Source organism: Thamnophis elegans, chromosome 3 (assembly GCF_009769535.1).
Source record: "Thamnophis elegans isolate rThaEle1 chromosome 3, rThaEle1.pri, whole genome shotgun sequence".
In the NCBI taxonomy this organism is placed as follows: domain Eukaryota; kingdom Metazoa; phylum Chordata; class Lepidosauria; order Squamata; family Colubridae; genus Thamnophis; species Thamnophis elegans.
Genome location: NC_045543.1, coordinates 141092749 through 141120143, shown reverse-complemented (window position 1 = coordinate 141120143; position 27395 = coordinate 141092749). Strand labels below are relative to the sequence as shown.

Here is a 27395-nt window from a genome sequence, read left to right as displayed (position 1 = left end):
TTTCCTAAATTCTCAAATTATATTGCAATTTACAAACCACTGCAGCGTTGATGTCATAATACACAGAGGAAAGAATGTAGTATAAATTCTAGCTAGAGATGGGAGCGAATAACGGTTCAAAACTGGCAAGGAACTATAGGAAGTTAGCACCCACCCTTCTCCTAGAAAAATGAAATATATTAGAAAATATTAAAAGGGCAGAATATTTCCCCTAAGGGAGGAGGAAACTTAGGGGCCTTCCCACCTTTGTCAATGGGCCATTAAGGCCTGGGCCAGTCTATTCTACATAACAAAGATTTGCCTCCTTCAGGCAAAGCCATAATAGGAATCCCAAAGCCCTTGCATTACATCAGTGGTTCCCAAACTTGGCAACTTGTGGACTTCAACTCCCAGAATTCTCCAGCCAGCTCTGCTTGGCTGGAGAATTCTGGGAGTTGAAGTCCACAAGTCTTAAAGTTGCCAAGTTTGGGAACCACTGCATTACATCATCACCCAGCAAAAATCAACCAAGCTTAGGACTTAACACAGCCTACACAGTTGTCCCTGCATGGCCCCCATGGGAGTCTGACAACCAATCAGAATATAAGCTCAAATTCAAAAGCCCAGAGAGGGCATAAAGGCACTCTCAGCATCTCGGGTCCTTTTATTTTTCTTCACCCAACATTTTCAAGGCATGTGATCCTGTCCACCGTTAAAACCTTTCCAAGCAACTTCCATGAATCCAATGTCTTTTTCCCCACTTGGAACTGAACCCAGATGGATATTTCTTCCAACAGAACAAAGACTTGAAAAGAGAGACAGTCCTTTGCAGACAGCAGTTTCTCCCATAGAGAGAGTTCGACGGATGATGAAAAGGGGATAAATCAAGTGTTTGGGTTATTATTCCTCTTTGCATTTAAATCCTTGTAAGAAGTACCCATTTCTGTTTTGCCAGCATCCCTCCCTTTATTTCCCTTTTGTCACCACAACCACAACATACTATGACTTGTTTGGCTCTGTCACTGCTTGCGATGCTGCTCCAGAAATTTGGCATGATCCAGAAAGTAATGATCTTCATTCAGAAAATCTTCCGAATCTTCAAAATTTAGCTTCATTTTTCTTCTTATTGTAGGACGTTAGCACCCACCCTTCTCCTAGAGGAATTAAATATTCTAGGAAATATTAAAAAGGGAGAATATTATATTTCCCTGGATGAGAAAAGGAGAAATGTGTTTTTAAAGACAAAACATCTCCCTGCCCCCTTCAACTCCAGGGTGATGGGATTAAGACATGGCCCTCAGGACATGATAGGATTAGCCCTCTATCCATCTCACCACATGGCACCTGGGAGGATTACATCACCCAGCAAGGCTCAACCAAGCCTGGAATTCAGGACAGCCTATAGAGTTGCCCCTGCATGGACCCATGGGAGCCTGACAATCAGAATACAAGCTCAAATTCAAAAGCCCAGAGAGGGTATAAAACACAGGGTGCACTCAGCATCTCTTCCCTTTTTTTTCTTCGCCCAACATCTTCAATGCATGTGGTCCAGAGGTGGCATTCAGCCAGTTCTGACAGGTTCTGGAGAACCCGTAGCGGAAATGTTGAGTAGTTTGGAGAACCGGTAAATAGGCTGACCCTGCCCTCACTGCCTCCCAGCGTCCCGGCTAATCTTCTTTTGTTGCCCTAAACAGGAGAACAGAGCAGGAAAGCAGGTTAGTGGGGTGGGGAGGGAATGGGGATTTTCAAGTATCCTTCCCCTGCCATGCCCATGAAGCCACACCCACAGAACTGGTAGTAAAAAAATTTGAATCCCACCACTGATGTGGTCCTGTCCACCATTAAATCATCTTTCCAAGCAGCCGCCATGTTTCCAGTGTCTTTCTCCCCACTTGGAACTGAACCCAGAAGTATATTTCTTCCAACAAATATATGTCTTGTTTGGCGCTGTCACTGCTTGCGATGTGGCTGCAGAAATTTTCCATGATCCAGAAAGTAATGATCTTCATTCAGAAAATCTTCTGAATCTTCCAAGTTTAGCTTCATTTTTCTTCTTATTTTATTCGGATTTTAGCTTAAGTCCCGGTGATCTTTGAGAGCCCATTAAAATATAGTTTCCCTTTTCCTGCCTTCTAACCCTTGGCTGCTGAGACTATCCTGAGAAATTATGGTTCTTAACTCAGTTTATGCTTGCCAGATTGATGTGCCATCAAGTCAATGCGGATAGATCTGTCTCCCAGTCTGGCCCTTCAGATCTTTCAGTGATGCCCCCATGGCTGCTGCAATTGAGTTAATTCACCTTGCTGCTGGCTGACCTCTTTCTTCCAACTTTTCCAGTATTAAAACACTAATTTTCTAAACGGCGTTGAAATAAAAATTAGGGTTTCCACTTAGAGCCACTAGGTGGTGCTCCAGTCCCTAAGAAATTCTTGCTTATTGTATTAGGGAAGTTGACTCCGAATAGTGAATAGTTTATATATTGTCAAGTAAAAGAGGATTATCTTGCTGAGGATAAGTGCTGTGATTTAGAAGCCCGCAGAGGATAGAATGTTTATTTCAGGTGATTGATTGATTGATCGATTGATTGGTAGAAAGTTAGCACCCACCCCTCTCCTAGAAGAATGAAATATTTTAGGAAATATTAAAAAGTCAGAATATTATATTTCCCTAAAGGGAGAATTAATGTCGACCTCTATACCGCTTGCTTGCTATCGGCTGCCATAGTAACAGGGGGATGAGAGGTTTTCAGTATTTGGGAGGGGAAGTGCGCTGGTGGAGATGTCTTGGGATGAAGAGGGAGCTTTGATTCTCACCATCTTCTGCACATGCTGAATGGACTTGTTTAGGTCTGGTCAAGGACAGCCGTCTCTGCATACCAGATGGATGAAGCCACCTGAAGATGCACATGACAGCCTTGGAGGCTGCAGATTGGACATTCAGCTTGAGATTGTTGAGGGGAGGGATTTGGGTAAACTTTTGATATGTACAATTTTGCACCTTTAGCCTCAGATCTTGCTTTACTTTCATTGCTATCACTTTACATCTAGTAAAACTACCTTTTCTCTAAACCAATGGAGTTGGGGGTTTCCTTTCTTGGATTTTGAAAGAGGCACGACTGACAAATATGCTCTTGGAGAGAAGAATGTAGCCCCACCTTTCGTAATAGCCCTCAACAGATGTCAGCACTTAAGAGATAAAGAGGAAGATAGCTCTGTTCATAAGCAAATACCCTCACCCACGTTCCAACAATGATAGGATGATCCCTCAGCCACAATAGGAATTGCCCAACGCCCTTTCATTGCATCACCCTCAGAAACTTCAACCAAACCGGGGAGCTCAGACAACCTACATAGCCAGCTATGACCTTTACATGGCCCCATGGGAGTCTGACAACAACCAATAGAATACCTGTTCTTGCACAGGAACAGGAAGCTCAAGTGCAAAACCCAAGAGAGATTATAAAAGACACCCACTCTGAATTCCATGTGCTCAGCTAAACTAGAACCATGTGATTGCTGGTTCTGCTTCATCATAAACCATCTTTACAATCCACCTCCAGTCTCCATTTTGTCTCCTGTGCCTTTCTCCCGGCTTGGAACTGAACCAGATGGATATTTCTTCCAACAGATTGATTGATTGATTGATTGATTGATTGATTGGATTATGTGCCATCAGATTTACTGCTCACTTTTAGCAATCCCATAAATAGTTTTTCTCCATGGCAACCTGGTCCTTCACTGTTTTCCAGCAGTGTCCCACTGTAAGGTGAGCCCATCCACCTTTCTGTTGGTCATCCTCGTCTCTTATTCACCACCTTTCTCTCATGTCCTATGCCTGATTGCTCTGTTTTTGCTGGCAGAGGCATTGCGGGCTGGTCTTTCAATGTTTCCAGGGAGGCCTTGCAGGCCAGATCTAAGCACCTCGAGGGCCGGATCGTGCCTGCGGGCCTTGAATTTGACACCCCTGATCTAGAGTCATCAATGCATGCTTTATAGAGCCATATATGTTATTATTTTCTTTTTTTGTTTCCTAGGAACACATACGAACAGAAGCCCGGCGCAAAAATCTCCTTATTTTGATTTTACATTATTTAACGGAAGAAGGGTAAGCATTAATTGGCTTTAAAGGTAGCCAACAACATATTACAAAACTCTAATTCAGTGGTCCTCAAACTTTTTAAACAGGGGGCCGATTCACGGTCCCTCAGACTGTTGGGGGCCCGGGCTGTCTGGGTGGGCGCAGCTAGGTAGTCATGTGACTGGGTGGGCATGGCCAATTTAGCAGTCCATTTTGCCTTTGTCCTTGCTGTACTTGCCCCTCCCCTACTCACCCACCGGTCCTGGATCACATGGCTGTGAAAAACATCCTGAAAGGCTGTTTTTAAAGCATTTTTAAAGACTTTTAAAGCACTACTTTACAAGCTGGCAGCAGAGCTGCTTTTCAAGTCAGCAGCAGCCCCTTCCCTAATCACCCACTGGCCCTGGATCACGTGGCTGCACTGGCGAGATCACCCCTCACTCAGCTGGTCCTCCTCAGCACCCTTCGGCCTTACCTTCGGCAGCAGCGGTGTGATCAGAAGTGCATCTCAACCAGTGAAATAACTAACCAGAAGTGCAGCTGGAGTGGATGCTCACTGGAATATAACGCTGACGGTGAGAGGCGGCGCGAGGAACAGGGCTGAATCCCACCACTCCGCGCGCCAGATACTTTGCATTTGCGGGCCATATCCAACCCACAGGCCGTAGTTTGAGGACCAGTGCTCTAATAGTTGCCATAAGTGAACTTCATAGAGTGTCTGATAATGAAGTTCAGCTTTCTTCGCTTATGTGTAAATTACAAAAACCTCAATGGCATTTGCGTGGAAAAACGTGGACCCCTTACCCCTCATGAAGGACATGTTAGCTCACTTGACAAAGGGAAAGTTTTTCACAAAATTGGATTTAAGGGAGGCATACTACAGAGTCTGCATAAAAGCAGGGGATGAGTGGAAGACCGCTTTCAACTGCCCTCTGGGGGTGCTTCCAGTTTAGAGTACTCCCATTCGGGAGTACTGTAAGGGGCACCAGCCATTTTTATGCAGTTGATTAATGATCACATGCATAGGGCAGGTCCAATTCACCTCCCGCTTCTGGAAGTTGTTTCTAAAGTTAATAGGCTTCGGCCAGGGTCTAAGCTCCGCCCACCATCCGCAGGCAAATGGGGCTTGTGAAGGGCTAACTCAATTCTAGAGCAGTATCTTAGATGCTATGTCAATTATCAACAAGATAATTGGGCTGACCTCTTGCCTTATACGTACAACAATTCGGTACATAGCGGTACCGGATTGACTGAGGGCTCCCATCAGTCCCAGCCAATCTGACTCAGCATGATAGGGACCTGAAATCTAACACATATGCAAACAATGCAGAAATAGTCGATTCCTGCACGGCAATCCTGATCCTGTTTTTATGCTTTTTCCTCTCTTTTTTTCCTGTATAAAACTCGTGTCATAAATGACGACCATCCTCAATCCTTAATCACACACTGAAACTTTCTAAATCTGTCACTTCCAGGTATGTAGATGCTGCTAGTGCACTGGAACAGGAAACAAAATGTGGGTTGCGCCGTTTTGAAGTGTGCGACAACGTTGATCTGGAGACCATTTTGATGGAATATGAAAGCTACTACTATGTCAAGTTCCAAAAGTACCCCAAGATTACCAGGAAAGTTGTCGACACCAGTACGTTGCGTTGCTCAGAAAGAACTTTTTGTGTTTTAAATGTTGTCGCTGCCACTAATACTTAATGCCTCTTCCCTCCCAACTTCCACCTGCAAAGGAACCCTGTTTAAAAGTGAGAATGGTTTGCCACTGAATTTCATACTTCTTGAATATTGGCCTCCCTACATGGTGGAGCAGGAACGCATATCGGTGTGGCTCATTTTATTTATTTATTTGATTTTTAACCCAACTTTATCACTCAAAGCGGTGAATGTACATACTCCTTCCTCTTCCTTTTTTTTTGCCACCACAACAACCCTGTGAGGTGGGTTGGACTGAGAAAGAGTGACTGTCCCAAAGTCACCCAGCAGGCTTTCATGCCTAAGGGGAGGGGGGCACTAGAACTTACTGTCTCCTGATGATTGTCCCAAAGTCACCCAGCTGCTTTCATTCCCAATATCATACTAGAACTCAGAAGCTCCTGGTGATCAGCCCAAAGACACCCAGCTGGTTTTTATGCCTAAGGCGGGGCTAGAACTCAGAGTCACCTGATGATCAGCCCAAAGTCATCCAGCCGGCTTTCATGCCTAAGGCAGGACTAGAACTCCCAAGCTCCTGGTGATTAGCTCAAAGTCACCCAGCCAGTTTACATGCCAAATGAAAGACGAGAATTGTGGCATCAAGATTTTCAAGGGACCTTGAAGATCATCTAATCAAATATTTCCCTATTATAAGATGTATGGACTTCAACTTCCAGGATCCTTAGCAATGGCCATGTTGGCTGTGGAATTCTGGGATTCGAAGTCCATACGTGCTAAGTTTGGGAAACACTCACTTAATTGAACTCCTTTCCTGTCAGCTGCCTTGCATTTGTGTTTGCTTTGGGCAAGATAACTGTGCAACAGGTTCTTTCCGGATTTTTACTGCATACAGTCCAAGTTCCTTGGAATATTCATCTGGAATAAATGTTGGCCTTTCTCCTTCTAAATTCATGTAGGTATGGTGTAGCAGTGGGCATTGAGTTCAATAAACCAGAAACCCCCTCCCTCCCTCCCTCCCCCCCTCTCTCAGACACACGCACACACACAGCAAACTTGAGAACTTCTTTGCTTCTGTTCAGAGTATTTTTTTTTCCTTTTTAAATTTTAAATGCTGTCTTTTTTTCTCTTTCACAGTAGACAATAAATCAAGAAGTGGAGGGAAAGCAAAAAGGTAAGAGAAATGCAGCCGCTGGATGGCATTAGGTAATAATTCTTTAGTAGCCACTTTTATTGATTCATTTAATTTTTTCCCCATTTCTGAAATGCAAATGGTGTTGCATTCAACATATTAAGTCTTGTAGATGGGTGGGTGGGTGGGTAGATGGATGGATGGATAGATAGATAGATAGATAGATAGATAGATAGATAGATAGATAGATAGATAGATAGATAGATAGATGATAGATAGATACTTTATATTTATTTATTATTTATTTATTTTCATCAAGCATATATTAGATAACAGATATAAGTATAAACATGATTATGGATACATGAAATGAATAGGAATAAAAGGAAACATTAGGACAGGGACGGTAGGCACATTGGTGCGCTTATGCATGCCCCCTTTACGGACCTCTTAGGAATGGGGTGAGGTCGACAATAGGCAGTCTAAAGTTAAAGTTTTGGGGGTTTGGGGAAGAAGCCACAGAGTCAGGTACAGCATTCCAGGCGTTGACCACTCTGTTGCTGAAGTCGTATTTTCTGCAATCGAGTTTGGAGCGGTTTACCTTGAGTTTGTATCTATTGTGTGCTTGTGTATTGTTGTGGTTGAAGCTAAAGTAGTCATTGAAAGATAGGACATTGTAGCAGATAATTTTATGTACCACGCTTAGGTCAGACCGAAAGCGGTGTACTTCTAAGTTGTCTAAACCCAAAATTTCAAGTCTGGTGGCATAAGGGATTCGGCTGCGACCAGGAGTGAAAAAAGCATATTTTTTGGAATATAAGGCGCACTTTTCCCCCCCAAAAAAGAGGCTGAAAATCTGGGTGCGTCTTATACACCAAATACAGCATTTTTTGCCTCCTGAAGCCCTGCCCCTTCACCAAAATGGCTGTGCATACCTTTATGGAGGCTTTCAGAGAGCTCCTGGGGGCTGGGGAGATATAGGGAGATATAGCGGCAGATATTTCTCTCTCTGGGTGCAAAGAGAAAATATCTGCTGTGAGCTCCCTATAGGCATCAAGAAGAGAATCTGGCCAGTAAATGCTCAAGCTCTGCTCAATCTCTCCAACTCCACCCCGATGAAAGGGATTACAGGGTTGTTGAAAGAAAGAAAAATTGAAGGGAGGGGTCCCAAAGGTGCTTTTTTCAAGAGGCAACTGGACTTTCTGCTTTTTTTTCTTTGGACATTTTGCTTCTCATCCAAGAAACTCTGACTGGATGGTGGGGAATGGAAGGATTTATATTCCTTACAGACAGCTGATCCTTTGCATCCTTTTAGAAAGTTGTTGAGCCCATTTGGAGGTTTGTGTCCACAGGGTTACTTTGAGTGGTGAAAATGGGTGTGCTGCCTTCTTGGAAGGACTGTGTTGTGGACTGGAGATAGATAATGTCGTATCCCTCCCACTCTGTTGAGAGAGGGTTGTTCAATTTTGACATAGATGGGGCCTCTTTGACTGCTCTTTCAAACCAGCGGTCCTCTCTGTCCAAAATGTGGGTTTTGCCATCTTCAAAAGAGTGCCCTTTTGTCTTTTAAATGCAGATGGACTGCTGAATCTAGTCCTGATGCATTTGTTCTCTTATGTTGTGCCATGCTTTTATGAAGTGGTTGTTTTATTTCCCCAATGTACAGATCTGCACATGGTTCACTGCACTGTACTACCTGTACTGTATATCCTTTGGGACAAACATGATCTGGAGGACTGAGAATCTCCATAGACCAGGGGTGTCAAACTCAAGGCCCAGGGCTGGATCCAGCCCACCATGTGGTCAAATCTGGCCCGCAGGACCATCCTGGTAAATGTAAGGGGCTGGCCTGTGTCGTTTTGGCCCAGTCTATCCACATCGCTTCAGCCTAGTCTACCCAATGCGAAGAGGAAACATGCCAGCAGTTTAGGGAGTGGAGTCAAGCTGGCCACGCCCACCCAGTTGGCCATTCCCACGCTCCCGAAGTCAACCACCGCCCTGGCGCGGCCCTCCATGAAATTGAGTTTGACATCCCTGTCATAGAGATTTAAAGGGAGGGGCTTTTATTGCCTTATTGTGGCAACCACTGGGACTTTAATTGACAGCACGCACACACGCGCGCATGCACGCACACACACCATCCATGACCCGGGCCTTAAATCTTTTCCTCTTTAAGAAACGTGCTCAACTACAATCCGGTTTTTCCCATCTAGGGCCCCCAGCGGCACATGCCGGACTCTTCCCAAGATTAGCCAACATCAGGGGAGACCCCAGTCCAAAGTGTCACCCAGAAGAGTAGCAGAGCTCAAAGAAAACTCGAAGCAGGTAAAACTCCTTTTCGCTTCTCTGCTGCTTTCACTTGTCAGGAGCCAGCTGGGAAAGTCACAAACGACCTTCTTTGGACGCCGCAACCATCATAAATACATGCCAGGTGCCTGAATTTTGATCACGTGACTGTGGGGATGCTGTGACAGTCTTAAGTGCAAGGACTGGTTGCGAGTCACTTTTTTCAGGGCCTTTATGACTAAATGAATGGTTGCAAGCAGAGGTGGGTTTTGCTGGCGGTTCGGCCCGGTTCGGTAGAACCGGTAGTGGCCCGGAGCAGCTGAGAGCAAACCGGTACGGTGGCTCTTTTGGCCCGCCTGCACTCTACGCCTGTTTTTACGGCAAAAGGCAAATTGTGCATGTGCACAGTGTGCGCCACCTGCGCAAGTCCCGACAATCAGCTGGCGGTTGCAGGGGGAGATGGATTGTGCACGCACATGCAGCACGAGTCAGGCAGGCGAACGAACGGATCGTGCACACGCACGATCAGTGAAACGGTAGTGACAATAAGTACAACCCACCACTGATTGCAAGTCAGGACTATCTACGAAGCGATATTTTAAAATTATTTAGTATGTTATTTATTTGTATTCCACATTATTATTATTTATTATATACTTTATTCATTAAACTCAGCCAACTGAACATTAAAAAAGCAGAACAAATACCAGTGACTGGTGCTAATGGTTGATACGGATTGCTGCCAGTGTCCTACAATATACGATGTTCCGAGTAGCTCAGGTTTTTGCAGTTTCGCTGGTGTTATTGCAGGAAGCTGCAATTTGTGGAAGTCTTTTTTAAAATTCTTGGACATGGTGCCCCGATGACAATGGGTATCACTGTTATATGCTTCATCCATAATCGGCTAGTTTCGATGACCAGGTTGCGATATTTTACTATTTTTTCTAGTTCTTTTTCTTCGACTCTGGCATCTCCTGGAACAGCGATATCAATAAACCGCACCCTTTGGCCATCTACAACCGTGATATCTGGCGTGTTGTGCTCCAAATGACGATTCGTCATTATTATTACACTTTATTCATTAAACATGAAGCTCAGTCAACTGAACATTAAAAAAAAGCAGAACAGATACTATTGACTGGTGTTAATGGTTGATACGGGTTGTTATGAAATACCAGGACTTAAAAATCGAAATTCAACGACTATGGCACAAACCAGCAGTGGTAATTCCAGTGGTAATTGGCACACTGGGTGCTATTCCAAAAGCACTGGAATTACATTTAAAACAGTTAAAAATTGACAAAATCACCATCAGTCAAATGCAAAAAGCTGCACTTCTTGGATCTGCACGCATATTACGAAAATACATTACGACGTCCTAGGCCCCTGGGTGGGGCCCAACTAGTAATCAATGCCAAATCCGGCGAAACAACTGGCCGCTGTAATACAATTCTGTTGTTGCTAATAATAATAATAAAATAACTCAAGATGGTGTATGTTTCCAATATACCTTCTCCTTTTTGTTTTTTCACAACAACAACCCCGTGAGGTGGAGTTGAGCTGGGAGAGAGTGACTGGCCCAAAGTCTCCCAGCTGACTTTCATGGTTAAGGCAGAACTAGAACTCCGAGCCTCCTGGTGATCGGCCCAAAGTCACCTGGCCAGCTTTCATGGCTAAGATGGGACTTGAACTCACGGTTCCCCCACTTTGTAACCTGGTGCCTTAATCACTAGACCAAACTGGCTCTCACTAACTTCAAAATATATATATATATTCCCCTTACAGGAGAACGAAGGTCCTTTAAGTCGGGTCGCATCGGAATTTGGTTTAAATGTATCTGCAATCCATAAAGGAGATGGAGAAGGACCTCATTCTAAAAGAGTTAGTCAAAATTCTACAAACATTAAGGGTCTTATGTAACGTTAAGGTGTCCAAGGGGAAAGACTTGCAGACATCTTGAGTGTTATTTAATATATAAATAGTCCTCGACTTACGGCCACAATTGAGCCCAAAATTTTATATTGCTAAGCAACAAATTTGTTAAGTGCGTTTTGCCCCTTTTTACGATTTTTCTTGCCGCCTTTATTAAGTGAATCACTGCAGTTGTTAAATTAGTAACACCATTGTTAAGTGAATCTGGCTTCTCCGTTGACTTTGCTGGTCAGAAGTTTGCAAAAGGGGATCACATGACCCCAGGACACTCAACCGTCATAGATGTGAATCGGTTGTCAAGCATCCAAATATAAATCACATGATCATGGGGATGCTGCAACATTCATAAGTGAGAAAAATGGTCATAAGTCATTTTTTTCAGTACTGTTGTAACTTCAAACGGTCACTAAATGAACTGTAAGTCAAGGACTACTTGTATTCATAAAAATACTTGAAGTTGCTATGGTTGAATAACTTTGGATGATCAACTCTGGCCTTTGGTATCAATAGTGGTTTCTTCTCTGGTTTAGCTTGATATATTTTGGTTCACTGCAGAATAGAGTATAGTATAGTATAGTATAGTATAGTATAGTATAGTATAGTATAGTATAGTATAGTACAGGAATAGAATAGAATAAAATAGAATAGAATAGAATTCTTTATTGGCCAAGTGTGACTGAACAGACAAGGAATTTGTCTTTAGTGCATGAGCTCACATTGTACATAAAAGCTATAAGGGATAAAACATGATCATAGTCATCATAAAAATACATTCTTCATAAATCATAAAATACAACACTTAGTGATAGTCACAGGATACTAAATAAGCAATGAACATAAATCATACTAGGAAACTAAATAAAACAATATAAATCGTAAAAGTCCAAGCAACAAAGCTATAGCCATATGTAGAAAAGGAGATAAGTAATAGGAAAGATGAGAAGATTAATAGTAATAGTAATACAGTCTTACCAAATAGTTTGACAGTGTTGTGGGAATTAGTTGTTTAGCCGAGTGATGGCATGGAGGGGTGGGGGTAGAACTGTCCTTGTGTCTGGTTGTTCTGGTGTGCAGTGCCCTATAGGGTCATTTTGAGGGTAGGAGTTGAAACAATTTACGTCCAGGATGCGAGCGGGTCTGCAGATATTTTCACAGCCCTCTTTTCGACTCGTGCAGTATGTCAGCTCAGAAGCTGGCCTGCTGATCAAGGCCATTTGGGAGGCTTCAGTGCTGCCAAAAATGGTGCTGAGAGGTAGGGAGGGGGAAATAGAGATAGCGGGGTTTTGTAGCCAAAACAAAATAGTTTTCTCCTTGAACCAAGGACATTCCCACAGGTGGCTGAAGAAGGGAAGAGTGAAGTTCCCAAGCAACCGGACAGCACCTTGATTGAACCATGGGACTGATTGTTTGGGAAAGGGACAAATTTTTACTTTTAATTAGGTGAAAACCGCACCAGTCTGTGCCAATATGATATATCCAATCAAACTCTTCTGTGAGGAATCGACCTGCCTTGGTGTTCTGTGTGCTATAGGTGTATTATTTGAAACCCTGACACAGTATACAGGTCAGTGGTGGGTTGCTGCCAGTCCTGAGTGGTATGGCTGTACCGGTAGTGGTCTAGAGCAGTGGAGAGCATACCGATACACTCGTTTGGCCCGCCCGCCCGCCCGCCCGCCCACCTGCGCTCTATAGCTGTATTTATGCCAACAGGCACATTGCGCATGGGCACATAGCTGCGGAACCTGCACGCACCCCGACAAGCAGCTGGATGTCTCAGGGGCGGTGGATTGCGCATGCACGCATATGCACGTCAAGCGTGTGTACAGCGCACGTCAGGTGCACATCACTAGCGACGATAACAGCAACCCACTACTGATACAAGTCCTCAACAGAAGGCAGATTGGTAGCAATTGTTTTTTCTGCAGTTCTAATTATCCGTCGAAGTCTGCATCTGTCAGGTATTGCAAGAGTCCAAGCTGAGCGAATGTTGTTTCCTTCTCCTGCAGGGCCAAATCATTGACTTCCGTGGGCTGATTCAGGATGCTATCAAAGGGGCGTCCAGTGAAATTTCCTTACACAGCTTTAACTGCAATCCAGATCCTTCGGTGAGTGTTCTTTTCCCCCTAACCAATAGCTGGCAAACGTTATTACCACGTTTTTCAAAGTATAAGACACTCCGGAGTATAAGACGCAGCTTAGTTTTTGGGGAGGAAAATAAGAAGGAAAAAAATTCTGCCTCCGCCTGCCAGCATCCATGGTATTCAGCTGACACACGCTAACAAGGTCAGCCAATGAATAGGCATAGCAACTAAGTCAGCCAATGAGGGCTATTTGGACTTTGAAATTTGCCGTGTGAGTAGCAAGGAGACAGGAAGGAGCCTGGCTTAGCCGAGAACTGAAAGTGAAATTGCTTGTGCTTTGCTTGTATTTACTGCTACCTTGGAAAACCTGCTTGTGGTAATGTATTGTATATTATGATTATTTTGAATCCTGCTGAATCAGTTACTGTGCTTTCTGAATGTGATTGCTGCTGCAAACTCTGACCAGCCAGGTCAGCTTCAGCACTTATTGCAGCCTGATTCAGCACAGCTGATTGGCAGGTGGATCGGACTGCCAGAGTACCCCCCCATCAGCTGTTCCAGGCTGCAGGGATTGCCACAGACCATTGCTGCCTTCATGCTTCATGTTTTTGGCCTCTGGTGGGGGCGAGGGTGGGGCTACATTTGGTGTATAAGACACACCCAAATTTTCACCCTCTTTTGCGGGGGGGGGGGTGTTGGAAGGTGCGTCTTATACTCTGAAAACTATGGTAGTTCTTTGAAAACAATTATTTCAATTAGAAATAAAACTGTGCATGTGTGAGAATGTCTTCCAGCATATAAAACCAGAATACACTATTTTGTGTCTTACCAAAATGAGAGTGCCGCGCTCACACTTAAATAATTTCCCCAAATTAATTAGATGGCCAAATAATTTTTGCTTTGCCAAAGAGAAAATATACTGTTTAGGAGAAAAGGGTCAGCCTTAACTGGATCCAGATGTTCCTCAAAATACTTGCATCTCCATTTCTATGGGTAGTCCTCATCTTATGACCAAAACTGAGCCCAAAATTGATGTTGCCAAAGTGAGAAATTTCTTAAATGAGTTTTGCTCCATTTTTTTTTACTTTTCTTGCGAGCTGTTGTTAAGTGAATCGCTGCAGTTGCTAAGTTAGTAACCCGGTTGTTAAGTGAATCTGGTTTCCCTGTTGACTTTGTTTGTCAGAAAGGTCCCAAAAGAGGATCACGTGAGCCCGGGACACTGCGACCGTCATAAATAGGAGTCGCTTGCCAACCACAAACAGATTAATATGATGACTTTCACTGGTGCCAATGTAGTGTATAATATGTATATGTCATGCTATAAGATCATACACCAGAGCAATATACATATTGCACAGAATATGACGTGCATATGGAAACGTATGACTACGTAAAGTATGACTAGTTTTTTTCCTAACTACTTGTATTATTCTTTATATCATTCATGTCTTGTATTCTGTACTGAGTTTCCCCGAAAATAAGACAGGGTCTTATTTTCTTTTGACCCCCGAAATAAGCACTTGGCCTTATTTTCAGGGAAGTCTTATTATTGTTGAGATGTAGGAGGCGGTGAGTGTGGTCACCTCATCGCTGCTGCTGTGTTGCAATATTTTCGGGGGAGGGCTTATTTTAGCGCATGGACTCAAAAGCCCGATTGGGCTTATTATCCAGGCAGGTCTTATTTTCAGGAAACAGGGCAGGGGTGGGTTGCCGCCGGCATTACTGCCGGTTCAGTCTGCGCGCATGCACATTTGCACATAAATGGGTCTGTGCATGCGCAGAATGTTAAAAAAAGGGGAAAAATACATTTCTGCAAAAAATGTTTTGGTTTTGCATGCGCAGAGCCAAAAAACAATATGGTGCCACCGTAGGAGAACCAGTTCAGGGGAGTGGCAGGCCTTGCTCGCTGCCGGTTCCAGCGACCAAGGCCGCCAAACCAATACCAGTTCAGACGAACCGGTCTAAACCGGTAGGAACCCACCACTGAAACAAGGTCTGAACTGCACTAGTAGAGGCTAACCAATTTCGTTGTATACGTGATGTACAATGACAATAAAGTCTTTGAACTTTGAATTTTGATCACATGACCATGGGGATGTTGCAAGTCATAAGTGTGAAAAACGTTCATAAGTCACTGTTTTCTGTGCCATTGTAACTTTCAACGGTCATTAAATGAACTTGCAAGTTGGGGACTCCCATATAGATCTTTAGGGTAGGAGAATGGAAGCCAACAATGGACAGAGCAGAAGTCAACCCAAACAATATTTTCTGCAACTGGTGTCTATTTTCCTTTTCTCTAGGAACGGCTATTAAAACCTTTGGGCGCCTTACTTGGGATGACAGCTGAAATGAGGGAGCTTGCAACAGTGGTCAGCAAGGTGAGTTTTCCCAAGGATGGTTGTTGAACTCCAGCCTCATTCAATGAGGGACTAATCCTACTGTTCATCTTGATATTGAAAGTCAAGCAGAAGACGCAGGAGGAACATTAATAGATTAATGTTCATTACATTGATACATTACATTAATAGAGGGGTCAGCAACCTGCGGCTCTGAAGCCGCATGTGGCTCTTTCATCCTTCTGCTGAGGCTCCCTGTCGCCGGTCGGCTCCACAATTGATAGGGCTTTCGGTTAGGACAGGTAGAGGAAAAAGAACACCATGCTAGGAGACTCTATGATAGAGGAACCGGACTTCTGGTTGGCAGAGGAAAAAGGACATCCCGCTAGGAGGAGACTCTATGGTGGGGAAACCAGACTTCCAGTCGGCTTTAGAACTGAATGGGGAGCTTCCGGTTAGGGCCTTTGTGGCTCTTTGAATGTTTAAGGTTGCCAACCCCTGCATTAATACATTAACATTAAACATTAACCTATCTTGCCTGAACCCCACATTCATATGTTAGTTCAGGGATCCTCAACTCCCAGTCCGTGGATCTATTCTATTCCATTCTATTCCATTCTATTCCATTCTATTCCATTCTATTCCATTCTATTCTTTATTCCAATATTCTATTCTATTCTTTATTCCATTCTATTCTTTATTCCCATATTTTATTCTATTCTTTATTCCATTCTATTCTTTATTCCATTATTCTATTCTATTCTACTCCATTCCATTCCATTCTTTATTCCATTCTATTCTTTATTCCAATATTCTATTCTATTCTTTATTCCATTCTGTTCTGTCTTAAAGTTGCTGAGGTTGGACACACCCCAGAATTAAAGGAAGGATGAGCCAGCCAGAACTTCCAGCTTGTTGCTGAGTGACAGCTCTTGCAGTCCCAACCAAGCCCGACTAATGGAGAGAGATGCCGAAAGTCACCGTTCAGCCACAGCCGACTCTTCCCTTCTGCTCCCCCATAATGGCATCCGCATAATCACCTGTTCTTTGTCGTGTTGCTTCTCCCCCCCCTTGATTTCACGGCACGGCCGAGCTTATTTTGCTACGTGTTTATTATGCTTGCACAAGAAGATGGGGAGGCCCGTTTTTAAGAAGATCAAACCTTGTCTTGCAGGATATCTATCTCGACAGCCCCAACGTGAAGTGGAATTGCATCATCGGGCTTGACGCAGCCAAGCGGTTGGTCAAGGAAGCTGTCGTGTATCCCATCAGGGTAAGGAGTGGCTGAGCCACCTTTTCAAAAGTCACACAAATGGCCTCTGTTCCCATGGCCAAGATACACAGGTAGTCCTCGACTTACAGCTATTCATTTAGGGGCGATTTGAAGTTACACTGGAAAAAAAAGGACTGAGAACCGTTTTCTCACACTTAACGTTGTAGCTTTCCCATGGCCGTGTGAGTTACATACGAATGCTTGACAGCTGACTCACGTTTATGACAATTGAAGTGATCCCCTTTTGTGACCTTCTGACCAAGCAAAGTCAGTGGGGAAGCCAGATTCACTTTACAACTGGGTTACAAACGTAACAGCTGCACCGATTCACTTAACAAAGTTGGCAAGAAAAGTCGTAAAATGGAGCAAAACCTGCTTAAGAAATTTCTCAACAACATAAAATCCAACAGCATAAATTCTGGGCTCAATTGTGATTGTCTGCCACAATTGAACCCAAAATTTGGGTCCACCTGTGGTCGTACCTCAAGGGCCACCTGTCCTTTACATGCAACCACAGTTGAGCCCAAAAATTTACATTGCTAAAAAGGCAGTTGTTAAGTGAGTCATGCCTGATTTTACAACCTTTCTCGCCATGATTGTTACGCGAATCACTGCAGTTGTTAAGTGACTCACATGGTCGTTAAGCAAATCTGGCTTCACCCCCATTGACCTTGCTCGCCGGAATCCATCTGGGAAGGTTGCAAGTGATGATCACACGACCCTGGCACACCATCATAGTCATAAAAACATGCCAGTTTGCCAAACCCTTGAATTTTGATCGTGTGACTGCACAGATGATGCAATGGTTTTAAGTGCGAGGAGCATTCGTAAGTCACTTTTTTCAGTGCCGTTGTAACTTTGAACAATAGTTGTAAGTTGGACATTATCTGTAATCTTTTTTTCATTCTTTCCAAACTACCATTGCTGATTTTGTAAATGCTACTTAAATTGGGGAACAGGAAGCAATTTGGAAGGAAGGAAAATTAACTTGGGGACTTGTTTGAGGGTCGTTTTGTCTCGTGGTGAAGGCATCACGCTAGAAAGTGGGAGACAGTGAGTTCTAGTCCTAAAGATGGGCTAAAAATCAAATAAATAAAAAAAATCTAACAATGAGCTTGATGTCCCCAAAGGGAGGGGGACATTAAATGAATAAAAGTGAAAAATACAGAATCAGCCATCCTGATTTTCTACGTTTTCCCTATAGCCATGTTCTGATTAAAAAGAAATGCTGGTTGAGTTGCTAGAGCAGGGGTGTCAATCTCAAATTTCATTGAGGGCTGCATCAGGATTGTGTTTTACTGGTGGGGGGGGGGTGGCCAGCTTGACGACACTCATGTCGGGTTCCTGTGGTGGTCCGTGCGCTCTGCCAGCGAAAACTGGATCCGAGCTCCGTTTTCGGCTGCGACAGCCTCCTGCAACCCTCTGCCAGTGAAAATGGAGCTCTGCGCTCTGTTTTCAACTAGGATGTCATCCTGCAACCCTCTGCCGGTGAAAATGAAGCACTGAGCTCCATTTTGGATTGGGACGGCCTTCCTTTTCACTAGCAGAGGGTTGCAGGAGGCTGTCCCAGCCAAAAACAGAACCCACAACCCCGTTTTCACTGACAGATGCACCAGGGGCCGATCCATCGTTCTTTCCAGGATGGCCCCATGTGCCGGATCTAAGCACCCTGCAGGCCGGATCCATCCCCCGAGCCTTGAGATTGACACCCCTGTGCTAGAGTGACCTGCCAGATGTGCTTCGTGCTCCAAACAGCCCGTTTGTTTAGGGATGGCCTTTTTCATTTTTTTTCATTTCTCCACAGTACCCACAGTTGTTTACAGGCATTCTTTCTCCTTGGAAAGGACTTCTGCTATATGGGCCTCCAGGTATGATATGTGACTCTTTTTCATTCTGAATGCCGACAATCTCCTTAATGAATGAGACCTTGACTTACAACAGTTCATTTAGTGACAGCTTGAAGTTACAACGGCACTGAAAACAGTGCCTTAAATGACCCCTTTCCACACTCATGACCATTGCAGGATACCCATCGGGAGGCAAGTCGTTCCACTGATTAATTGTTCTGTCAGGAAATTTCTCCTTAGTTCTAGGTTGCTCCTCTCCTTGATTAATTTCCACCCATTGCTTATTGTCCTGCGTTCAGGTGCCTTGGAGAATAGCTTGATCCCTTTTTCTTTGTGGCAACCCCTGAGATATTGGAACACCCCTAGTCCTTCTTGTCTAGAAAAGTATGTCTAGAGTATATTCTGACCTAGGTTTCCCAAGATCATGAAGCCGACTCCTCATCCTGATAAAACTCCTTTTATTTAGTTTAAAGGGAATTCCTCTCCAGCAAAGTCCCGGCCAACAGTCTTTCAAGAGATTTCACAACTACAGACCTTTGTCAGGCTTGGAGAGCTGCCAGGCCGATATCTTCCAAACACCACTCTGTAGCAGACAATACTTGTATTGTATTGTATTGTATTTATTGTATTGTATTTATTAAGTTTGTATGCCGCCCTATTCCCGAGGGACTCAGGGCGGCTCACAATAAAAAGGGAGGGGATACAAAAAATAAAATAAAACTACAGTTTAAAATTCTACAACAGCCATAACCTCGAATGGGACTGGATGGTTCAACAGCCCCAGGCCTGCTGGAACAGCCAGGTCTTAACTGCTTTGCGGAAGGCCAGGAGGGTAGTAAGGGTCCGGATCTCCACGGGGAGATTGTTCCAGAGGGCCGGAGCAGCCACAGAAAAGGCCCTCCCCCGAGGAGTTGCCAGCCGACATTGGCCGGCAGATGGAATTCGGAGGAGGCCTAGTCTGTGGGATCTAATAGATCTTTGGGAGGTGACTGGCAGGAGGCGGTCTCTCAAGTACCCAGGTCCGATACCATGTAGGGCTTTAAAAGTCAGGAACAGATCTTCACCCTAATGAATTGAACTAATTGTCTCTTGCAAACTCCCCTCCCCTTTCGCTCCCCTTTTATTTCCTCTGGGAGGGGCCATTCACCGTCCACCTGTGGCTTTACTCCCGAGTCTACCCTTGTTCCTTAACTGTTCTCTTCTGGCAGCTCTGAGCATGCGCACACTGGGAACAGGCTCCAGCTGTTCTTCTGCCTCACTGATGTCTGGCTCTGAAGGCAGCTGATAACTGTCAGATGGCTCAGGCCCCCTTTCTGCCTCTGACACAGAGCTCTCATCAGAGCCTTCCTCAGACTCCAGGATTGGCCTATCTTCCTCCCCAACCTTCTCCCTGTCCGAATCTGCTGTCAGCTCTGTTGGCTGCTAGCGGGCCACAATATTGTAGACATTCTTTCAACTATTCTTCACACATTTGATGACTGGAGAGTAAACACTGCCTTTCTTTGAACTTGTAGGTACTGGGAAAACTTTGCTGGCTAAAGCTGTGGCCACCGAATGCAACACAACATTCTTCAACATCTCCGCTTCCACCATTGTCAGCAAATGGAGAGGCGATTCAGAAAAGCTTGTCAGAGTAAAAACCCCTTTTGTTTTCTTTATGCAAAGAATTGAAGAGAGAATTAGCGAAGATATGCCCTAATGCCGTAATGGCGGACCTATGGCACACGTGTAGCACTGGTGCCCTCTCTGCTGGCATGCAAACTGTTGCCCCAGCTCAGCTCCAGCACACGTGCCTCCCACCAGCCAGCTGGTTTTCAGGTCTCTGCCATACATGTGCGGGGGGGGAGGGCACATGCAGGAGACATGCGCAATGCGCGCAGGAGGGGTAGGGGGTCACACGTGCATGCATGGGGGATGGGGAACGAATGCGGGAGATAGGGAAGGAACACAGGGGGTGTACGGCACCTCCCCTGCACCCCACTTTTTGTCCCAGAAGTCTGCAGGGATGCTTGCTAGACCCAAAATGTGGCGCAAACGGGGTTCCGTGCGCATGCGTGTGTGGGGGCGGGGAGAGTATGGTGGGTTGGCATGCACATGCACATGCGCAGGGGGCAGGGCAAGGGGCTCTTGCACATATTGCATTATGGGTGTGGGCACACGCATGCGCGCTTTTGCCATGCAACAACAAACAGGTTAGCCATCAGTGCCCTAATGCAAGCATTGGCTAAACTAATGATCCATATCCCAATACTTTCTAGAGCAGTGTTTCTTCACCTGAGCGTGGACTTCAATTCCCCAGAATTCCCTCAGCCAGCATGTTTGCTAGGGGATTCTAGGAGTTCAAGTCCAAAATTATCCAAGAAAATCACCCAGGGTTAAAAATTATGGAGTGGACCTAATATTGATTCAGAGATTTTTAAACGGGCTGTAAAAACCCAGACATTCCACTAGAGAGCAGCAGAGTTAATTTTCTCCCTTTCTTTGCTACCCTCTGGTGGTCATAACAATTTCTGCATTCAATTTCAAAGGCCTGACTCTTCATGTCTTACTGTAACTTTTTCATAATACAGGTAGTTCTCCACTTACGACCCTTCGTTTAATGACAAATGGTTGTAACTCAAGTTCAAAGTTACAAAGGCACTGAAAAAAGCGACTTACGACCGTTTTTCACATTTACGACGGTTGCAGCATCCCCATGGTCACTGAACAAATGTCTCGCTTAGCAACGGAAATTTGGGGCTCGGGAAAAAAAAGGGTATGATAATGAAGAAAAGGGAATAGGAAAGAGCAAACCTAAAATTGTAAAAGCGTTTGCGGGAATACCATCCTGAAAATACACCAGTTCAGAGCTGAAAAGAGATAACCACAACAACAGAAAAGGAAAGGAAAGGAGAGTAGGAAAGGAGAGGAAAGGGAAGAGAAGGAAGAAAGAGGAAAGGAGAGGAAGGAGGGAAAGGATAGAAAGAGAAGGAGAGAGGGTAGGAGGGGGAAGAGGAAGAGAGGAGTAGGGGAGAGGCAAGGAAAGGAGAGGCGAACGGAAGAAAGTAGAGAAGCGAGGGAGGGTGAAAAGAAAAGAAAAAAAAGAGGATGGTGATAATACAAAATAGGTGCATGGGATGGTAAACAAAGCAATCCAGAATGTATATTTTCACCTTTTATATGGAAAAACAAATATGTAAAAGTAATAAAGATAAATAAGAACACTATGTGGATGTATATCTGCAACTACCGTATTTTTCAGAGTATAAGACACACCTTTTTCTCTCAAAAAAGGGGGTGAAAATCTGGGTGCGTCTTATACACTGAATACAGCATTTTTTTGCCTCCCGAAACCCCGTCCCCTTTGCAAAAAGGGCATGCATAGCCCTTAGGAGACTTATAGGGTGCTCCTGTGGGCTGGGAAGGGCAGAAATGAGCAAAAAACGGCCCGGTTTTTGCTCAATTCCCCCCCCCAGCCCCCAGAAGCACTCTATAAGTCTCCTAAGGGCTATACATGCCCTTTTTTGTTTTTTTGGGGGGGTCCACCCCCCAAGACCACTCTACAAGCTTCCTAAAGTCAATTCATGCCCTTTGTTGGGAAAAAAACAGGCATGTTTTTGCAAAAAACGGGGCATTTTTGGGAGGATCGCAGAGTGTAAAAACGTTTTTTAATATGCTTCTTCAAAATTTTGGTGTGTCTTATACTCCAAAAAATACGGTATATATAAGAGAATTATTATTTTTTTAAAAAGAAATTTGGGGCTCAATTGTGGTCGTAAGTTGAGGACTAGCTGTACATGCACAAGGACTAGCACAATTATTTTTGCTGAACCAAAGATTTAACATGTCATTTGCACCAGAACTCTGGCTTGTCTGAAGATACTTAGATACATTTTACTTAGGTACATTTCACACATGCTTCTCTCTACAAATAGAGAGGTGTGTGTGTATAAAATATACCTAACTATTTAGCTCACCCAACATTTAATTGTCTTTGCATTCATTTTTGCTTATGAAAGTGTATTTAAAAATCCATAAATGCAGCTGTAAAGGGACATTTTAGTCTCAAGCGGTTATAGGAGGATTTTATTCAACTTCTGTTTCTGGAATCATTCTCCTCTCTTATTATTCCCTTCGTATTTGAGTAGGATTTAGGTGAAAAGATTTAAACTATAAAGACAGGATTATTTCTCTCTCTTCGCTCTTCCTCTCCTCTTTTGTGATCCGTGGAGATTTAAGAATAATTTTCTACGTCCATATCAAGGCAGCATTTCTAACATGTTCCTCATCTATTCTCATAATGAGGTGGCTTACAATATTTTACTATGATAAGGTAAAGGTAAAGGTTCCCCTCACACATACATTCTAGTTCCTGACTCTAGGGGGCGGTGCACATCTCTGTTTCAAAGCCGAAGAGCCAGTGCTGTCCGAAGACGTCTCCGTGGTCATGTGGCTGGCATGACTAGATGCCAAAGGAACACGGAACGTTGTTACCTTCCCACCAAAGGTGGTCCCTATTTTTCTATTTGCATTTTCACATGCTTTTGAACTGCTGGGACAAGTAATGTGCACTCACTCCGTTACGTGACACTAGGGATTCGAACTGCCGAACTGCTGACCTTTCTGATCGACAAGCTAAGCATCTTAGCCACTGAGCCACCATCTCCCCTTTTACTATAATAGCCACTGCATTTTCCTGATCTCATGGCAGAAGGCAAAATGCATACAGGTGGGTCCTCATCTTACCTAATGACCAAAATCGAGCCAAAAATCTCTGTTGCTAAGCTAGACAGCTGTCAAGTGAGTTTTGGCCAAATTTTACAACTTTTCTCGCCACAATTATTAAGTGAATCCCTGCAGTTGTTAGTCACCCGTTTGTTCGGTGAATCTGGCTTCCCCATTGACTTTGTTTCTCAGAAGGTCGCAAAAGGGGATCACACGACCCTGGGATGCGGCAGCAGTCATAAATATGAGTCAAATTGCCAAGCATCTGAATTTTGATCATGTGACTACGGGGATGTTGCGGTAGTCATCAGTGTAAAAAACAATCATAAGTCATGCTTTTCAGTGCTGTTGTAACTTTGAACGGTCACTAAACGAAGGGTTGTAAGTTGAGGACAACCTGAGCAGAGGTGGGTTGCTCCCGGTTCGGACGGGTTCGGGAGAACCGGTAGTGGTAATTGGGCGTGGGTCGACGAACCAGTAGTGATGGCTGGCTGGCCACGCCCCTGAACTGGCTCGCAGCGACGCTCGCCCTGCCTAGTTTTCACCACGTGCATCCACACGACTGCCCCCTAGTGCCTACAGACAGGTAAGCAGCATGGGCTGTTTAGGGAGCCCCAAGGCTTCGCAACCACGGCCTCCTAAGTGGGATCGAGCCTCCCCGCCTCCTCGATGCACGGAGGCAGGAGGCGGTAGTTTCATTTACTGCCTTTGAGCTCCATGGGGTGGTGGTGATGGTGAGCAGCCAAGTGAGCATGCCAGGATCTGCTGGCTGCCTCCAATCTGCAGTTGACTCGTGAGCAAGTTTACTCATGAGCATGGTACCCGACAGCCTGCAGATTGCTGGCTTGCTCGCTCGGCCGCTGCTCCCCTCCCCCTGGAGCTCACAGGCAGCGAACAAAACCACGCACATCAGCTCTCCTGCGTTCAGCTAGGCTCGGCTCAGGTTGCTGCCTTCTTTGGCCTTTAAAAAAATTTTTTTTACAGTATATTTTATTTCCCACCAATCTGAAATGTAAATTTGCCAAGCCATGCCCACAAAATAAGCCACGCCCACAGAATCGGTAGTAAAAAAATATTTGAAACCCACCCCGTACCCGAGGTACATTTTTTAAAAATGTTCATTCGTTTTGCAGTATTGAATTGATACCTAGTTTACCTGTCTCTAACGGAAGCTTATAGTGCAGTTGTGGGTTATGACTGGTAAGCCCCAGTATGTGCGTACCAGTGCCTGCTGGGAGCACCAGGTATCATTCTGGTACGGTGCTTCGGAGGGCCCACCCACCCGCCCGTGCTCCTTACCAGTATTTGAAGATTTCAGGGCTTCTGCGCAGGGGCAGGGAGCTTATGGCACCTGCGCGACACTCTGCTGAACAGCTGGACCATCGCAGAAGCATCATGGAGCGTTGCGGGCTGTACAGGTTGCAACAGGATCTGGAACCCACCACAGTTCTAGTGATAGTTATCCCTCAGATCACCTGGTCCCAAGCCATGATGGGCTTTAAAGGTGACAACCGGCACCTTGAATTGCACCCAGAAGCAAATCGTCAACCAATGCAGCTCCCGGAGGAGAGGCGATATATGTGCACACTGAAATCTGCACAAAACCATGCGGGCTGCTGTATTTTGCACCAACTGCACCTTCCGGATTCTCTTCTTTTTTTTTTTCCAATATACTTTTTTATTTTCCATTTTCATAACATACAATCACATGTATACTATTACATAGCCAGTATCCTATTGTATTAAGTAGTAATTACATCAGTTCCTCTTGTCATCAACGCCCAGAAAGATAAAAACCCATTATTAGCTCTTCTGCTCTCCATACACCTGTCTTCTAACTCTCTCCTACCTCCTTTCTTCCCTCCATCACCCTTTCCTACTCTACTCCCCCTTCCTTTCTCCTTCTCCTCTCTCTACATTCCACTCCTCCTTATCCTCCTCATCTTCCCCCCTTACCCTCTCTCCTTTCCCTCTCTTCCCATCTTTCTTCTCTCCTCTGTTTCCCACTCTTCCTCTCATTGGTGTATTTCCGCTTCCGGATTCTCTTGAAGGCAGCCCCATGCAGAGCGCGCTCTTCCCAGATTCCTGCTGTTAGAGAACGATCCCAGAGAGACCATTTCTCCCACCTGATATTTCTTCCTTGGGTCCTGTCTCCGTCTCCACAGGTATTATTTGAACTTGCCCGCTATCATGCGCCTTCCACCATCTTCCTGGACGAGCTGGAGTCGGTCATGAGTCAGCGAGGCACGGTTCCAGGGTAACAATTCTCTTTTTAAAAAAAATATATATATTGTTTATACAAACATAATATCTTTGCAACACATTATACTTCTTTTACATATCCATTGTGTTTCCTTTGTACATGTAAATCTTATATACCTATAACTATATGTGTATGTACATGTGGATATACATATATGTTGTGGCCCAGCAGGAGCCGTTGGAGCTGCTGATAGACTCCGATAGAGAGGGACCCTATGAGTCGGCTCTGGAAGATGTGGAGGACCCTGGGCAGGGTTCAGGGACTAGAGAGGCTGGTTGGCCACCAAGAGGCACCTGAGGCATGGAGCAGCAGTGAAAGTCAAAGGGAGTTTGTCCCTGATGTCAGGCACTGGAGCAGTGGGGAGGAGCAAAGGGAGTTGGTCCCGGACGCCAGGCAGAGAAGGGCGGAGAAGCGCAGGCAGCAATTACGGAGACATAAATGATAATCTGGCCCAGGTCGTTGTAATTTGGCTCCTCCCAAGAGAGTATATAAGAAGAGACTTTGGGAGGAGACCTTTTGGAGGATACAACCGTTATACTAAGCTGGAGAAGCTCTTGTGTGTATCTCTTATCTGTGGGAGTCTGGGTTGCTGCCAAAGTCTTGTCTGTGAGTAATTACTGTGAATAAAGTGTGGCTAACAGTAAGCTTGTGTCGGCGTTACTCACCGGACGGAGGGGGGTCAGAACACATATACATAAACATATACATGTACATGTACATATACATATTCATATACATACATTCACATACTTCAATACACATACATACATATACATATTTTGTTTCATATATCTTTTCTATCAGTTCCATATATAACAACCTTTACATACATTTAAGTCATCTTATGTCTCTTATTTCCTACTATTTTTGTCTACAGTCTATTTTGTATTTCCACCACTTATTCCTTCTCCAGTTTCTATTTGTTTTGTAGTTTCTTGATCTTTCTTCTTCTCTTCATTGCTTTCCTACTTTTTTCCCTCTTTCCTCTAGCCCAGTGATGGCCAACCTTTTTTGGCTCGCGTGCCAAAAGCAGGGGGGAGAGCGCAGGGGGGTCATGTGCAGGCATGCCACACCCATAATGCTATGTGCACGACCAGCGCTCCCCCCCCCATTTTTGGCATGCTTTTTTCGCCCTCCCCAGGCTCCAGAGGCTTTATAAGAGCCTGGGGAGGGCGAAAACAGCCTCCCCGTGAAAAACTGGCCCTACGGGCAAACTGGAAGTTCGGGAACAGACTTCCGGTTTGCTCGTAGGGCCGGTTTTTCACGGTCCGGAGGCTTCGGGGAAACTCCTGAAGCCTCCGGAAGGCGAAAAATAGCCACAAAAGAAGGCCAAAGTCAGCTGGCCAAGGTGCACATGCGCTGGCCAGCTGACAGGGCAAGCCTCACGTGCCCTGACAAATGGCTCCACGTGCCATCTATGGCACGCGTGCCATAGGTTTGCCATCACGGCTCTAGCCAATTATACCATAAGGATAACAATTCTCAAGCAGTCTAGGTTTTGTTGTTCTTGTTCTTTGGGTGGTGGTGGTGGTGGTGGTGGTGGTGTGTGTGTGTGTGTGTGTGTGAGAGAGAGAGAGAGAGAGAATCCTCTTAATGGATTTTAAAAAATATTTCAAAAAGAAATATAAGTAGTCCTCTACTTGCAGGACTCCACCTAGTGACCATTGCAAGTTGCAGTGGCAGTGGAGAAAAAGTGACTTAGGGCCATTTTAATTGTAATTGTAATTTAATAAATTTATATGCCGCCCAATCCCGTAGGACTCCGGGCGGCTTACAAAAACAAGATTAAAAATAAAGAGTTAAAAATAGAAAAAGAGAAACAAATT

At 44.7% G+C, this 27395-nt stretch overlaps 1 protein-coding gene across 3 annotated transcripts in view; it reads left to right on the top strand.

Annotated features, from left to right (window-relative positions):
• The window catches only part of KATNAL2 (katanin catalytic subunit A1 like 2), a 55176-nt gene that overhangs the window by 10894 nt on the left and 16887 nt on the right, over positions 1-27395 (top strand). The window contains exons 2-12 of one of the 3 annotated variants that reach the window (XM_032212619.1): positions 4013-4083; positions 5532-5698; positions 6853-6889; positions 9061-9172; positions 10919-11014; positions 13072-13170; positions 15447-15524; positions 16657-16755; positions 18560-18623; positions 20117-20235; positions 25472-25563. In XM_032212619.1, coding sequence (XP_032068510.1) covers positions 4013-4083; positions 5532-5698; positions 6853-6889; positions 9061-9172; positions 10919-11014; positions 13072-13170; positions 15447-15524; positions 16657-16755; positions 18560-18623; positions 20117-20235; positions 25472-25563 — 1034 coding nt within the window. Of the gene's footprint in view, positions 1-4012; positions 4084-5531; positions 5699-6562; positions 6671-6852; positions 6890-9060; positions 9173-10918; positions 11015-13071; positions 13171-15446; positions 15525-16656; positions 16756-18559; positions 18624-20116; positions 20236-25471; positions 25564-27395 lie in introns of those variants that run through there. The other 2 variants (XM_032212620.1, XM_032212621.1) reach the window with 2 other exon arrangements.